General features: G+C 39.5%; 1 protein-coding gene across 1 annotated transcript in view; it reads right to left on the minus strand.

The window, feature by feature from the left end:
• The window catches only part of ino80 (INO80 complex ATPase subunit), a 60,347-nt gene that overhangs the window by 35,560 nt on the left and 9,025 nt on the right, over positions 1-15,762 (minus strand). The window contains exons 17-27 of the mRNA XM_041805219.1: positions 15,345-15,487; positions 14,489-14,573; positions 14,290-14,407; positions 14,021-14,106; positions 11,241-11,408; positions 10,786-10,919; positions 10,437-10,504; positions 10,174-10,267; positions 9,699-9,915; positions 3,919-4,059; positions 3,061-3,286 (exon numbers count right to left, since the gene is read on the minus strand). Of these exons, the coding sequence (XP_041661153.1) occupies positions 3,061-3,286; positions 3,919-4,059; positions 9,699-9,915; positions 10,174-10,267; positions 10,437-10,504; positions 10,786-10,919; positions 11,241-11,408; positions 14,021-14,106; positions 14,290-14,407; positions 14,489-14,573; positions 15,345-15,487 (1,480 nt within the window). The remainder of the gene's footprint in view (positions 1-3,060; positions 3,287-3,918; positions 4,060-9,698; positions 9,916-10,173; positions 10,268-10,436; positions 10,505-10,785; positions 10,920-11,240; positions 11,409-14,020; positions 14,107-14,289; positions 14,408-14,488; positions 14,574-15,344; positions 15,488-15,762) is intronic.

A 15,762-nucleotide genomic window follows, 5' to 3' on the forward strand; every position in this document is an offset into this window, starting at 1 on the left:
AAGTTGCACCATGAAGACTCTTACAATTCTGCTCCTTCTGCTAACCAAATCGCCCCATTAAAACAATAAACCACCAAGTCCCTCAGGATGGTTTTTAGTCTACACAAAAGCAAATTCTTGTGTTATTTTGAAGCAGTCACTCAAGGTTAAAGAATGTTATATATAGGGTTCCTACACTTTTAAACATCCAATTTAAGACTTTTTTAAGACCTGAACTGGGAAAAGATTAATACAATTTTTTTGTACAGAAAAATCAAAGGTTGGGATTTCATGGCACACTGGAGTTCATCTTCTGATTTAATGCAGTGGTTATAAAAGTGAAATTGTATAAGAAAAATATATTTTTTGGTTATAGTTCCCCAAATTTGATGATTTATGGTATATTTTATGCCTCTATTGCATCAATTTACCATACAGTGATATTTCACATAAAGATTGGCAGGTACGTTGAGCTGAATCTGGTACGTATGCTGAGTGATAAAAAATCTAAGGGGGGTCCTCCAGAGGGAATTTTGAGCATCTTCTACTGTATCCTCTGCATTTTTATGAACATTCATGAAACAATCTGTGGTGGAAATTCAGTTAAAACAAAATGATTGATGTGTAACAAAAAGAGAATTCTATTTCCTTTAGAAAACTTACATAATGAATGCAGAAAGAACTAGGGCTGCAAGCAGCACTGAAGGGCCCTCAGACCCCGGTGCATGCCGGTGCATGCTGGGGTGTGACGCAACCACCAGTGTGTGGCAAAAGTGGGGTGTATGCAAACCTCTGCAGTGTGCTGCAGCACGGTAGGGAGACCAAGGCGATCCTCCTTTGAGCGTCATAACGTTTACTAAAATCAGCATGGTGCACTTTGTTTGAGGTAGTACTGCCCCTCAACAGTAGGTGGCAGTGTGTCAGAGGTGGATGTTAATATGTAAAGGTGATGAGGGAAGAAGTATTTATCATGTAAAATAAAAAAAAAATATCGGAATTTTTATTTTGGAGGTGCTAATGGCATCTCACAGTAGGGGTGCTAGAGCAAAACTGTGAAATTAACATTGGAATTTGTAGAGCGCCAGATGCCGATAATACATGTGAAATTTGAAGGCAATCTGATGTTTCATATGAGAGTTACACCCACTTCCTGTCAGATGGTGAAGGATCAAAATGGCCGACATGGCCACTTGGATGTCTGATGTTGATATCAAGAAGTGATGAGGGACGGACTATCTATCATGTCAAATTTAAAAAAAAAAAAAATGGAATTGTTATTTTTGAAGTGTAATTGCATCTTACAGTAGGGGGCGCTACAGCAAAACCATGAAGTTAACATTGGAATTTGTAGAGAGGCAGACCCTGATCATATGTGTGAAATTTGAAGACATCGGGTGTTTCATATGAGAGTTACATCCATTTCTTGTGTCATGGCGAAGGATCAAAATGGCCGCCATGGCCAATGGGGTGTCGCCTGCAGAGCACAAGCTGAGATGTCCATCTTGTCTAGTTTCAGGAAATACCAGTATGGAGTCCAGGAGAGAAGTCCCCTGGGGGGACTAATGGAGATGCTAATAGAATCTCACAGTAGGGGGCGCTAGAGCAAATCCATGAAATGAACATTGATATTTGTAGAGAGGCAGATCCTGATCATCTATGTGAAATTTGAAGGCAATTGGCAATCGAGAGTTACACCCTCTTCCTGTCCAATGGCGAAGGATCAAAGTGGCCGCCATGACCACTGGGGTGTCGGTTAATGAAACATGTCAATGTAGGAACAGATGTTGAGGACTTTGTGTGACATTCAGAGCATTAAAGGTTCAACACCCTAAGAAAAATGCAGAAATGACCCATTTGCATCACTTCCGGTTGGCAGAGGATGGCGCCATGATGAGCATTGTTTTTACACAATTTTTTTTCATAAAAATGGTGAAAAAAATGCTAGTCAAAGTTTGGCGGCTTATTACGACCCCGCCCCCTGGTGAAAACTCCTGCAGAGCACAAGCTGAGATGTCCATCTTGTCTAGTTTCAGGAGAAACCCCTTCTGAAACTAGAAAAGTCAATCGGTTAAGTCCCCTTGGTGGAGTTCGTTCAATTGTGAGTACTGTAAATTCGCAGAAAATGGCCAAAATTGGGCACAAAATGGCAATGATATCATTTCCTGTGCATTTTAGAGGATGGCCCCAAGAGGATTTTTTGTTCGTCTAGTCATGATACACATGTGTAGCGATTTTCATGTACGTTGGACAAAGTTGTGGGAGGGGCTCCTGATTTGTTGGGTTTGGGGCCCCTGTGGGGCCATTTTTGGAGACAGAAGTCTGGAACCACCAGAATACGAAATTTTTCGCCGGGATTGATGAGATGAGCCAAAATCCAGGACTTTTTAGGGAGTTTAAGACCCCCAAAACAGGCTGCGAAGTGTTGGAAAAATAATAATTTTTTGGACAAACGAAATCCATTAGGGTCCTCGCTGACCGAGGTTGGTGCTCAGGCTCTAATGAGATGGTACACTTGCCCTACGATTCCCAATCACAGCAAGCTCTCTTAACAAAACTAATAATACTCACTGCTCATTAAACAAGACAATATAATGTGTCACTTGTTTGTTAGAAATCTGTCCCCTTTACATTGCCAGTTAGGTGCAGACAGGGTTGTAGAAGCCACATCTGTCAACAGAGGTGTCAAGTCTGACATTTTGTACTTTTTTTATAGCATCAAGCTATAACTAATTTAAACCTAACTCAGAAAAACAAACATTGAAACATAAATCAGCTTAGTATGAAGTAAGTATATCAACAGAAACTATGCTTGAGGTTTTTTTTTTTTTTTGGTCTATATCCCATTTGGTAACATGGTGGAGGCAGGCTTTATGGCTTAATTAACTGAAAAATCAGAAGGATTGAGCACCAATGTTTCGGCTTTACTTTTGGGTTGCTATCAATTTGTCCACCTTTTTAATACAGCCTATAATGCTTAATGAGAACTACACATCCATCTGATAATGACACTGCAATAGAAAGTAAAAAACAGCAAAAAAAAAAAAAACTCCAATAAAGAAAAGAGGGACACTAAGCTCCTGCCTGGTATCCGAATGAAGGACCATCCATGCTGTGGGTAGATGGCCATCACACCCCCCGGGCATTGTGGGTGGAAGGAATTGGCCCTGGCCTGCCAGTCTGATGCGAGTTCAGGGGTTCCGTAAAGGAAGCACTGTTTGAATATGGTGCCCCCTCCGCTTTTTGTCACCCGCCACTCGTACTCTGCGCTGCGGTTGTCACAATAACGCTCCATGGGAACTGCTGTCACCTAGGAAACAACAAAAAGGAAGATTAGGTTTTCTATATTTGAAACAATAGATAATGTTGTGTGGCGGAGAAATGGAAGATTTGATGATAAGATGTTTGTTTTTCCTAAGCAGGGCAGTTTTTGTTATTTTTAAATGTAGCTTTTATTTGCATGTGGCTATCTTTGGCTTTAAATAAAACTAATACATTAAAAAAAGCAGAAAAATAAACCAAGCACAAATCAGTACAATAATACTGCACAGGCTGTTTTCAGTGAATCAGCAGGTTCTATATGTGTGTTTGTATAGGAGGAGGGCGAGAGGAAGCTTAAGAACTGGTGGCCTTGAGTAAGAAGCCCTTTTTTTTTTTTTAGAGCTTCTGTTTGTTTTAAATGCAGCTGGAAACCACAGCGGTCACCCCACACCCCAACCACACACAGTCATACACACACTCTGTGCAGATAGGAGCTGTTCATTGTTGAAGGCCCACAAAGGCAATATGCACAGCTCTTCCCTCTTCTACGACCACCCAAATGCTTGGATGTCTTACAGAGCAGCAACGACACACGCTGTCCACAAAAATACACCAGAGTGGACTTTTCAGGCCTCTTGCTGCTTTAAAACCACAGTTATTCATCTTGACAGACAAACATACCCTGGGTGTGGCAGCTAGCAGGAACTTGGGTGGCAGTGTGGGCTGGCAGGGCCGCACTGAGGAGGTGGCAGAGCTTCGACTGTGGATCATCACGTCTGTGTGTCTGATAATGCCAGGCCTGAAGGATGTGAATACCAGCTCCTGAAACACAGACAAAAACACCACATTATATCCTGTTTCATTACTCTGCTTAGTTGCTGATATTTTTCAAAGCATCTCAGTTGATATGTCACACAGTTGGCAAAACAGACTACTACTTTGATTTGAGTTATTATCCTTAAATTATAGTTAATAGAACCAACAAGCACAAAAGTATAAGGTACAGCACAATGGATTCAGGCAAATTGAAGCCTGCAGAGGTCATATGGTGCAGTCGCATGTTTTTATAATCTCTGATGGTATATTCAAGTTTCACTGGCAACATGTCTGTCATTTTAAATAGAACTCCAGCCAAATGCTTAAATTGTGATGTAAAATGTATGATTATGTAGCTTGTGATTTTCACTGCATACTTTGAATGCCATCTGGTCAGGCAATCTTTTTTTCTCCGGACACATTATATACATACTGTACATACTGAGGAAATGTTTATCCTAAAAGCATGTAGTGAATTATTCAAGTAAAATGCAGAGGAATGTTAAAGTTATGTATATAAAATATTATGAATGTGGATGTTTAGTGTGTGGAAGTGCAACATGATGGATACACAGTGCCATCTAATGGCTGAGTTTGTAAAATTACATCCTTTCTACCCACACTGAGGTCATTTTTAAAACAAGAACACAAGCACTCATTTACTTAACTGTTCAAAATCTGCACTTAGACAGCAGCAATGTATCAGAACTACAGCTGCTAAATTCAGGCAAAAATCATTATCATGATTATTTAATTGATATTAAGATCAGGGTTATTTAAAAGCACTATCCCAGGCAGAAAAACACCCACACACACCTACACACACAAAATAAGGGCTATGTAAAAACAAGACAAGATACAAATCAAGGAGGATTTAAATGCTAGGAAAGGCCAGAGAACAAAAGTGAGTCATCAGGTATTTTTTAAAGCAGTCCACAGAATCAGCTGATCATATTTGTGATGGTTATTCCTCAGTATTGGTACGGCTACTGAAAAAGCTCAGTCACCCAGTTATCAATATGATCACGGGATGGCTAATTGTCCTTGATCTGATGATCTGAGTGGCTTAAATGTCCTGTATGGTGATAGTTCAGTGATGTAGCTAGGAGGGAGGTCATGACGAGCTTTAAACACAAATAAGATAATTTTTTATGGTAGTCTGTACTAAATTGGGAGTCAGTGTGACAATGCTAATACAGGTGTAATATGATCGTTTTTTTTTACATTTGCAAAGGAATTGTGTAGCAGCATTTTGGACAAGTTGTAGACTATTCATAGAAGTCTGATTAATACCAAAATAAAGTGAAATGCAGTAGTCAAGTCTTGGGGATATCAAGGCATGGAGGACTATTTCTAAATCTTTATGTGAAATGAATGTCTTCTCTTAGAAATGACCCTGAGTTCAAAGAAACAGGATTTGATGGCTGTATTAATATCAGCTTGCTATCACAATTAATCCTTGATTTAAAGACTCTGGAAAAACAAGCATTAAAGAATATAAATTCATTTGAAAAACATATGTGTAAAATAATGACATGCATTCACAATGAATAAGGAAAAAGAATAGTTTTCATGGCCAAAATATCCCAACAAACACTGAAACATTTAACACATGGCAAAATGTGTGGAAAAAAAAGAGAGTAACAATGCATCAGTTTAGACTTTATGTAATAAAATCAATGTGTCCTTACGTTTAGGTGGCCTTCTTAGAGGGAGCTTAAGAGTTTGCAACCAGGTACAGAAGGTTAAGATGCAGGATAGACAGCATTAAAAACCAGATTGATTCTAGGCTTTATGCTTTTATTCAGATACAACAAGGGACATAGCTGGAAGCTAAGGAGAGATGGAGAACGGCATGCAGGGAAGGAGCTGGATTTAATCCTGAGCAGCCTGCATTGAAGTAAACAACCTCTGTACACAGAGCATGCAAACGTAACCAGTAGCCTTTCAATAATAGCCTATTTTCTATCTAATCAAACAGATAAAGTCCATTATGAGATGTATTAGAAAATATGAAATGTAAAAATCTATGTGTTTGTGTTTCATTTTGGTAAAGCCAGAGGGAGAGAAGGATGCAGAGGGGCATACAGCCCATTTAAAGCAGCACCCCAAAGCTATATGAGTAAAAAATGCACAGGTCTCCAAAGTTGCCTTGTTCTCTCAATTCCTCAACAGGAGCAGCAGGATAGCTAAAAGTAACTCTGAACATACTGTTAAATACACAGCCAGAGAGAGAGAGATGAGCCAGGCAGAGAGAAGCGGCCCTGAATGCCAGCTTCAAAAGAAAATGAGCAGTTGAAAGAAGTTGCTCTAAACTGTGGGGGTGAGTGATTTTAAGAAGCTGCAGTGAGAGTCTGGGGTCAGCGTGGTCATACGGTGTATACATGCAGTATTAGATCCCCAGGTGTTGGAAAGTTTCTCTCAAGTCTCAAATTTTTTAACTTGCTTTTGGAGTTTTCTGCTCCTCCGTTCCTGAAGACGCTCTGGGGGGGAACCTAAGACGCTAAGCAGCTGCCTGACTCAGCGATGAGGCCAAGAGGAGGAAGAGAAGGATGGAATTACCCCCACAGTGTTTTCTCCTGAGGACTTTCCGCATTAAGCAACATTCGATAGAAGATTGCAATTTGATACGTATTTGCAAGTTGGTAGCCGTTATCTGGGTGAACCGCTTAAAAGAACACTGTATAAATATTTTTTTACCTTAGAAGAATGATCTACCATCATCACCTACAGGCAGCAGTCCAGCTACAGACTGCAGCTGATCATATTTTTGGATCTGGTCAGAATATTTGAACTGGCACAGATGCTTTCTTCTGTCTATTGCCTGCTTACATTAGAGTTCCATATTGCCAAATAACACAAAAATCAGAGGAAATGTGCGCTTTCTCAATGGAACCATGCAGTTCTTATTTGAAGAATCCAACAAAAACAAAAGCATTTGTATACAGTTAAAGCTCCTGTGAGGAACTTTCAGTTTGTGTTGATACTGTCAACCCCTTCGGACAAAAAAGTACCCCGTTTCTCTTCCCTGTCCTGTCAATGCATAGCATGCTTAAAGCTTGAGTATGCAACATTTGATGAGAGCTGTGTAGAATCAACTCTACTCCCCCCCCCGCTCTTCTCTGTGTTTGAGCTCCATAGCTCCTCCCCTCTTCTCACATACCTCCTCGCGGATGTGCATGTCTGCTGAATCAAATACTGCTGGCGGCAAAGCTATCGTGGAGTGTTTTTGCTCCGCTTCTCCACTAAATTCAATGGCCGGATTACAGGGAAAAAAACAATTAATCTCAGCATAAACAAATTCTACATAGGACTGAACACCGCCATTGTATCAACTTCTCACTGAGCTAAGAGGCGTATGCTGTAGTAGCAGCCTACTGGCCGCTACTACAGCAGCTGGTTTTAGCTGTTTTTTTCTCAAGTGAGAGTGCAACGCAAGGAGGTGTTGCAGAAGTGTGTTATTCTGTTAGATGGCTTTAATAACAAGACCCTGACAGGTTGTGTTGTTTTTGTGGGCATACAACATTAAAATTTAATCGCTTACTACAGCTTTAACAGTCTAAGTCTACAGTCTATGTCTTAACAGTGGTGTTTTTTTTGTGTTTTTTTTTTTTGGCATTTTCAAGTTATATAGATGAGTATTAATACTGGTCTGTTTCATAATCAGTAAAAGACTCCTTTTAGGAGCTTTAAGATAACTTTGGAGGGCTATATTTGTTCTACATCCAAATATGCTTAATTACGGAAAAGTATTCGTGGAATGCTGTGTGTTACCACCAAGCAGTCCAGCTTGGTTCAGTATAGTTTGGAACAGTTTGGTTTAGTAAACTTTCATCCTGCTTGCATTTACAGTCTTACCCTTACTTGGTAGGCAGAGCTCCACTCTTTAGAGATAAAGGTCATTTTCACTGGGCAGTCTGGTTCACAGAAAAAACTTCAATTTAACAAAATGGAAATCAGGTCAATTTACACTGGACTTGACCATTTTTTTAGCATTTCTCAAATAAGAAAGCTGTGTTAGACATAGCAGGACTATATTTACAGTTATAAAACCTAATCTGTTGTCAATAGATGCCTTGCCACCTTTGATATGTTTTAACCGTATGGTTGATCTGCTGAAATTTAAGGTCTTAATTTTCCCTTAAGGTCAGAGGAAGGAGTATAGAGTTCAGTTTAGATTAAATCATCACCAATTGAATGCTTGCGGTAGCTGTAACAGCCTGGCTTCATCTTGTGCCTTTATTAACGTACCATTACGGCTCCAAACATTTCTATAAACATATTCTATCAGCTGTGGATCTGTACTGAGCACAGTGAACATCATCAAGATGTACATAGTTATTAAAATGACAGCAAATTACAGCTGAAATAAAGCAGTTTCCTGCAGACTTCCTTCTGATTTCTGTCACTTGTTCAGCTTTCTCCCACTCAGCAGTCTTAGCTGGAGAGACTCGCGCTGCCTGTGGCATCACATAACCAACACTATACAGTCCATCCACCAAGTGATGGTAACCGTGCCTGTGGAAACGCAAACTATTTTGGGGTTTACCGCACCAAACTGTATTCAATCAAACTGGACCACCTGATGGAAACTTGGCTGAAGGTTTGCTTGACACCTCAAAAGAGGGGTGCCAAAAAGTTGAATAGTTCAGATCTTTTTCTTCGGTACTTTTCCATCTTCAAACAGTGGAAACATGAAAAATTGCATACCAAACCAAACCGGACTAAACCAGACTGCTCAGAGGAAATCACCATTAGTCTTTTATTAGGATTTCTTGTCATTGGTTTTGAGTCCCTTGCTTTCGCAACACTTTGGTCTTTGTGAGCTGTTTTCCAATGCTTTTACTAATAACTTTGACTTGACCACTTATTTCCAGATCCTTTAATTGTCTCCCATCCAGATTCTGTTGCAAGACTCACTGCTCTCAGGAGCAGGTTTCCTGTAAGCATAACAACCTCAGCAGCAGACACATGCATTATTCTTCAAAAAAAAGGGAAAATGTATGTCTTAAATGTCTGGTTATCATCCATCAATATGCATGCCAAAAAAAGACAAATTAGCTCTAAAAACAGATGGCATATCATGGTGAAAAAATGGCAGAAATGCCTGATTTGGGGGGGGTGAAATGCTGTTGTTGCAAAACTGGGAGAAATGGATCACATTGAGAGGTGATAACAGAGGCATTTACTGATGAATGAACATGGATTTCCATCAGTGGAGAAGTATAGGATGAATAGATGGCCAGCTATATTTGATAACAGAAATAATGTATATAGAAAGAAAATGCTGAGGATGTGTCATTCTCAACACCTTATTCTCATTTTAGATATTGACTTTCCTCTAGATGTCCGACTGCAGTCTCTGTTGACTCACAGAGGGAGGGAGGACAGTATTACTGGGTCACTGGCCTTCAGTGGGATTGGGTTCCACCCTCAATCCCAGAGGAGGGGAGGAAGCACGGGGCAGAAAGCAAGCTGTGTGGCCAAATACTGACTGATGCTCAGGGGAAACTTTGGGCATTATCAGCAGCACATGGCTCCCCATTGGAGGTACTGTCGCACACCCAAATTTTATTGCAAATGGCTGCGAGAGGGATTTATTTGCATTGATTTTATCACATCTGTGTATTTTCTGGGCTTCTTACCTTTAGGATTGAGCATGTGTGCATGTTGGGGAAACTTGTGGGTCTGTCCAGCCACAGAATAAGGTCTTTACGAGACAGACACTTTGTATTCCTGGAAGGTGACCTTCCTCTGTCTTCTGAGTCTCTGGTTTCCTCCCGCTCCTCTTCTTCAAGGCTGAACAGACGCTGATGATGGAGCCGATACGCAGCTTTGAGGGAGAGAAAAAGGGCTAACCATCTGCGAGAGAAGAAACAGGAGAGGAAATTACAGAGAGAATTTTATAATCTAAAAACTCCTACGATCACTACTTTTAAAAGTTTGCCATTAAAGTGAATTCCAGGGTGCAAAGTAGGTTATAGAGCTGTTGCACATTTGGTGCTTTGCTAAGAGATTTTTGGACATCTGGACTTTCTGCTAAAGGGAACGGCCTTAACTTACTTATCTTTGTTAACTACAACAAACTCAAAGATATGACAGTGGACACTAAGGTCCTACCTCACTAAGGTGCCTTGTAACATGAGGTTGGACATCTCAGCTGGTGACACATCGATGAAGCGCAGGAAGGAGAAACAGCTTCCTTTGTCATCAGCTAGTTGAGTAAAAACAGAAAATATAATAAATAACGTAATTTGAGATTAGACAACAGAGAACAAACTGAAATAAATTGAAAGAGTGGGGGAATCATGCAAACATCATGTTTCTATGTCAAATAAAAAAATGATCTCAGAATGGAAACCTGAAGCTTCATATGTGCTTACCTCTTCTGTGAAAAAGTGACTGCTGGATGTTATTTGGAGAAAAAGGAGACATCAGCACTTGAAGTAATCTGAGGAAGAAGCAGAGACAGATGGGTTTACATTACAGACTTTGAGAAAAAGAAGAAGAATTTGGGGATTTCTCTCCATTGCCAGCCTAACAGCTATAATTGAGATAACTGCTCTGTGTAACTCCAAAATCAGCAAATATCCACAAGAACTATTTTACCATTGTTTTACAAGGTAATTACAAATATAAACCTAACTCTATTCAAAACAATTATCCATGTTCTGTTTTCACTGGATTTCATGCACAGTGTGCCTGTAAGTGTGGATTTGTGGATGAACGTACTTGTTTTTGGCCTGGTTGTGTGTGTGGATGAGACCGTGCCGGTACAAGAACTTTGACATGATGTAGGGCTTGAGGTACATGTGGAAAGGAGAGCGGGTTTCCTGGCGCTCGAACAAGTCAGGGTGGTTACACACCTACACAAAAGCACAGAACGGACAGCGTGTTTAGAGAAAATAAGAAAGAGGAAAAACATGACTGACCTTTATTTGCCAGTTCCCTGTTTGACTGACTGATTGTACAACTTTAATTCTATTCCAACCAATAAAACACAGAGCTGTTATTAGTACTGGAACATTAAAATCCCCCTGAAAATCCATTGTGGAAGCAAATATTCAGAGTTTTGATAATTTGATACCTATAAATCAACAGAAATAACTGTAATTAATCATTCTGATTGCTGCATCTGACAAAATAACCAAAGCTTTTCTAGTCATGCCTCATCCTCTTGTTTTTACCTTCCTGAACTGCATAACCAAGTTCATGAGGGACGAGGTGGTGCTGTGAGCCTGCTGGGCCGTGCCCATCGATGACTGCAGCAGATCCTCGATGGAGATCTTGTTCCTCAGAGCCTGGTAGAGCAATCTCTGTCTGGACGTCAGCTGGCAGTAGGTCAGGATCTCGATCTGCAGAAGGAGAGCAAAAAGAAAGAATCAACAAAGGTCAAATCATGATGAAAACTTGACTTTGGGGGGGGGGGGGGGGGACTGAGTGCTTTGCTTCCTTTTATTTAGTTATTTCATTGAAAAGATTTTTTGGAGTTGCTCCACACTAAAAAAAATCCAATTCACATTTTTTAACACCTCTGATACCCAATTGAAGGCAATCAGTACCATTTTTGCTCAATTAACATGGAATGTTTTGGACTTGCTTGCCAACCATTACCAGTTAGTTTTTATCTTGAAGTCAAAAATGACCTTAACCTTCCATTTCCCCATCTTCTTCTTCTCTCTTCATTCAATGGTATATGAATATTAACACAATACGCCACCTCAAATGTCATGAATTTTAACCCAAGAAAGCAAATCCATAACTGAAAAATGCAAAATTCATATATTGACACTGTAGATTAGATGCAATTTTCAGACATGTGTAATCAAAATTTAGCACCTCTCAAGAGTAAAAAATATGACTTTTTACAACCCTTAGAGGAACCCTATCCTACAGTTTTCCATTCGTGTTAATTTTCTCTTCTTTCCCATTGAATGATTTCCACCACGTATGAGCAGATACTAAATCCGATGTTGAAAACAGAACTTAAACAATAACTAATTATGATATTAATATTAAGTAATAGTAATAGTTCACAACTCTGGGCCAGTGATCACAACATTTAAAATAAAAACAACAGTGAACGCTGTTTAAGTAGTTATGGCCTTCATTGTGCAATTTCCCTCTGTTGTCAACTGCTCACTGTCTACTGGCATTTTTATTTTATGATGTAAAGCACTTTGTAACTGTGTTTCAAAAGGTGCTATAAAAATCTAATTATCATTATAATCATCATTATTACCTCCGCCAAGGAGGTTATGTGATCAGCAGGGTTTGTTAGTTAGTTTGTAAGTGTGTTTGTTAGTGTGCTCGTTTGTTAGCAACATAACTCAAAAAGTTGTGTACGGATTTTGATGAAATTTTCAGGAAATGTCAGAAATGGCATAAGGAGAAATGATTAGATTTTGGGAGTGCTCCAGATCACTGTCTGGATCCAGGAATTTTTTAAAGGAGTCTTTACTATTGGGATATAGGGCTTATGGCAGAGGTCTGCGCTCTCCAAACGCTTTTCTAGTTATTAATTTCTTTCCTTTTTTGTCTTCAAAAAATGGCAGCAAGAAATTATATCCAAAACTTACAAAAACCAAGAAAAATGTGTTCTTTTGATGACATAAAACTGGGAAATTCAAATAAAATTAAATGTAAATGGTTGGAAAAGCAGGATCAATGCTGATATTAAAGTTTTCAATAATAATCTAGCTGATGGTTGATACTGATGCCAACATTTCCTCTCATGTTTGACTATGAAAAAAGACCAGAGTTTGTCCAAGAGGTCCCATCTTCTGCCCAATAATACATCTCCTCTCTGAATCAACTGTTAGATATGCTAAAGACTAGCATTAACTTGATGCAAAACAACATATGAACATCTGTTACTGACATTGGTTCTTTTGCACAAGATAAGCAACTTGAAGCATCAAATCTCATAGCTCATTTGAAAAGCAAACATGAAGATTTACAAAGATGTAATGAGAAAACATCAAAATAAGAACCAGCTAAATTGTTACTTTAAATATCAGTAATGGTTCTTCATTTATCTTGCAGCTCAACTTTTTGGATCAATAAACAACATGTGTGAACAGCGAACAAAAAAGTTTGCAGCTGAATCTTTTAAAAAAGACAGGTTTACAGCGTGAAGGTTGGCTGCATACATAACAAATGAGACCACAGTAAAGACAAATGATTCAGCATTACTGGCATATTATTCTAAGATAACAAAAATACTAAGAATTTCACATGGGCTCAACACTAAATGAATTTATGGGTGCAGAATTCATGCCCAGCTAGACCCACATTCTTCAAACAAACTTCAAAATCTCTGCTTTTATCTGGTCTTGTTTGATGGAAACAGTAAAAACCCAACAACAACAAACCAAACCGTGAACCACAAGTGAACTCTCCTGGTTACTGTTGGCTTCAGCATGCAGACAAAACAAGAGAAACCAACAAGAGCGGAGGAGGAGGAGGAGGAGAGGAAGCGGGCTGGCAGGACTGAGTGTGGGTGTAAGGGGGGGAAAGTGAAGAAGACAGATGTGTGGGAGCCGTGAACTCTGACTGCGTACGGAGACTCCCACAGTGTGTGAGTGAGTACGTGTGCAGAGTGTGAGACAGCCAGAGACCCTGAATCCAACATCTGTCAGGAGGATCTGCCAACACTAGCATCACTCACAGGCTTATTACAAATGCTTTGTGTGTTAATGAGGTGTACAGGGTGGGCAGATGAAGGAAGGGTGCGGGTTCAACAGGAGAGAATAGAATTAGGGTGGATGGTATATGGACTTCATAAACTGCTTCTTTAAAGGATGAACAAACCTGACTTTGGAGACCAGAATCTTAACTTTGTATAATCTAGATTTTATTGTAAAGAACAAGGATTTATATCATGAAAGTTTCACATTTTTGCCAGTTTAAATGCACAGCTCAAGAGAAAAATCTTGTTCCAGCAAACAGATATTTTCCTTCTCACCTTGTCGGAGAGCTCATTTTCCACATCTTTCTTGATTCTCCTCAGCATGAAAGGCTTCAAGATCATGTGCAATCTTGAAAGCTGGTCTGAAAAACAAACACCAAACCATTATTAAGCCTTAGAGCATATTACATGCAAGAGTGAGCAGTGATAAAATTTCAATGCTGGCGCATGAAAGATAGAATTTCCGTATAAATATGACAAAAAAGTTATGTGCTATCGGCTGGAAAATGTGAACCAAGAACTGGAACAAGGGTATGAGAACTTACTCTCATCGATGGCGGACTTGTTCTCAGCATGGCTCTCGATGTCCCTGGAGAACCACTCGTTAAACTCTTCATGAGAATCAAACAGTGTGGGCATGATGAAGTGCAGCAGGGCCCACAGCTGAGGGACGGAAAAAGACACAGTCAGCATTAGTTCTGCCGTGGACACACGGACATATTTGCACACAAGAACGATGCTCACCTCAGCCATGGTGTTCTGGATGGGCGTCCCAGTGAGCAGCAGTCTGTTTCGACACTGGAACTGCAGCAGGATTTTCCACCGAACACTGAAACACCAGCATGAAGCTACATGACTTGTTATCACGAACAAAGTCCTTCCCACAATCAAAGGGCGAGAGGCAGACTGAACTCTTACTCTTATGAGCTAAAAAAAATCACATAAGACCTCCACCAAAAGAGACTGAACATGTCTAATAGTTATTCTCAAGGTCAAAAACCTCTGCCTGACAAAGTGAAAACAGCAAACTTCAGAGACAGCCTTATCTAGTTTTCAGTGGGAAAGATTTACAGTAATGCATTTGACCTTCAAAATAAAGCAAAAATTTTCGCAAGAAACGGTAAAACCTGAAGTTCCTCATAGGAGGTTTAAGATGAATTCTAGAGATGCAACAATGTTGGGATATGTGAAAATCAGGGCCGATATCAACACCAATGTTGAACATTCAAATTAAGCTGATGCAGATGCTTTCAACACTCCTAGCAAGCCAACATTTTCTCTCACATTTGACCATAAAATCAGATCAGTTTATCGGATAACTTTTTCTACCCTGTAAAAATCTCTTATTTGATTTGGCATCTAGATACACAAGATGCTTTCAGACACAACAGAAAAACACTGGTAACTGATATCTGTACATGACACATAATCTGTACATCCCTAATAATCTTATTTAATAAATTACGTTTTTGTGTCATCAAACAGAAGAGCACTAGTTGTAATAAAGGTTAGATAAATTAAAAAAAAAAAACATTTAAATGTATATATGCTTGTGATTCCAGTTGAGCTCGATAACATAACAGCCATGTAAATGTTTTACCTGCTGCTGCTCTTGAGTGCCTGGGCCTCATCCAGAACCATGTACTGCCACTTGACCCTCTGGAAGTACTTGACGTCCTGAACAACTAGCTGGTAGCTCGTGATCACCACGTGGAAAGGTGCATTTTGTGTGTAAAGGGTTTTCTGTTCAAACACAAATAGAGACAAAGTTGTTTTGGAAGGAAGAAGCTTCAAATCAAAGTGACTAGACATGTTAATGGATATAGCATAAGAAATACCATAAAAAAAATTTTAATTGATGTTAATATCAATCAACTTATCACTTATTGCATAACTTTATATGTATTTTTTAAATTCAAATCCATTTAAATTAAGGAGAATTTAGCTGGTTGTAAAGAGACTGAAATACTAATGCCACTGTATTAGCTCCAGAAGAAAACAAAGACATTCAGCATAGA

This window comes from Cheilinus undulatus, linkage group 14 (assembly GCF_018320785.1).
Source record: "Cheilinus undulatus linkage group 14, ASM1832078v1, whole genome shotgun sequence".
In the NCBI taxonomy this organism is placed as follows: Eukaryota; Metazoa; Chordata; class Actinopteri; order Labriformes; family Labridae; genus Cheilinus; species Cheilinus undulatus.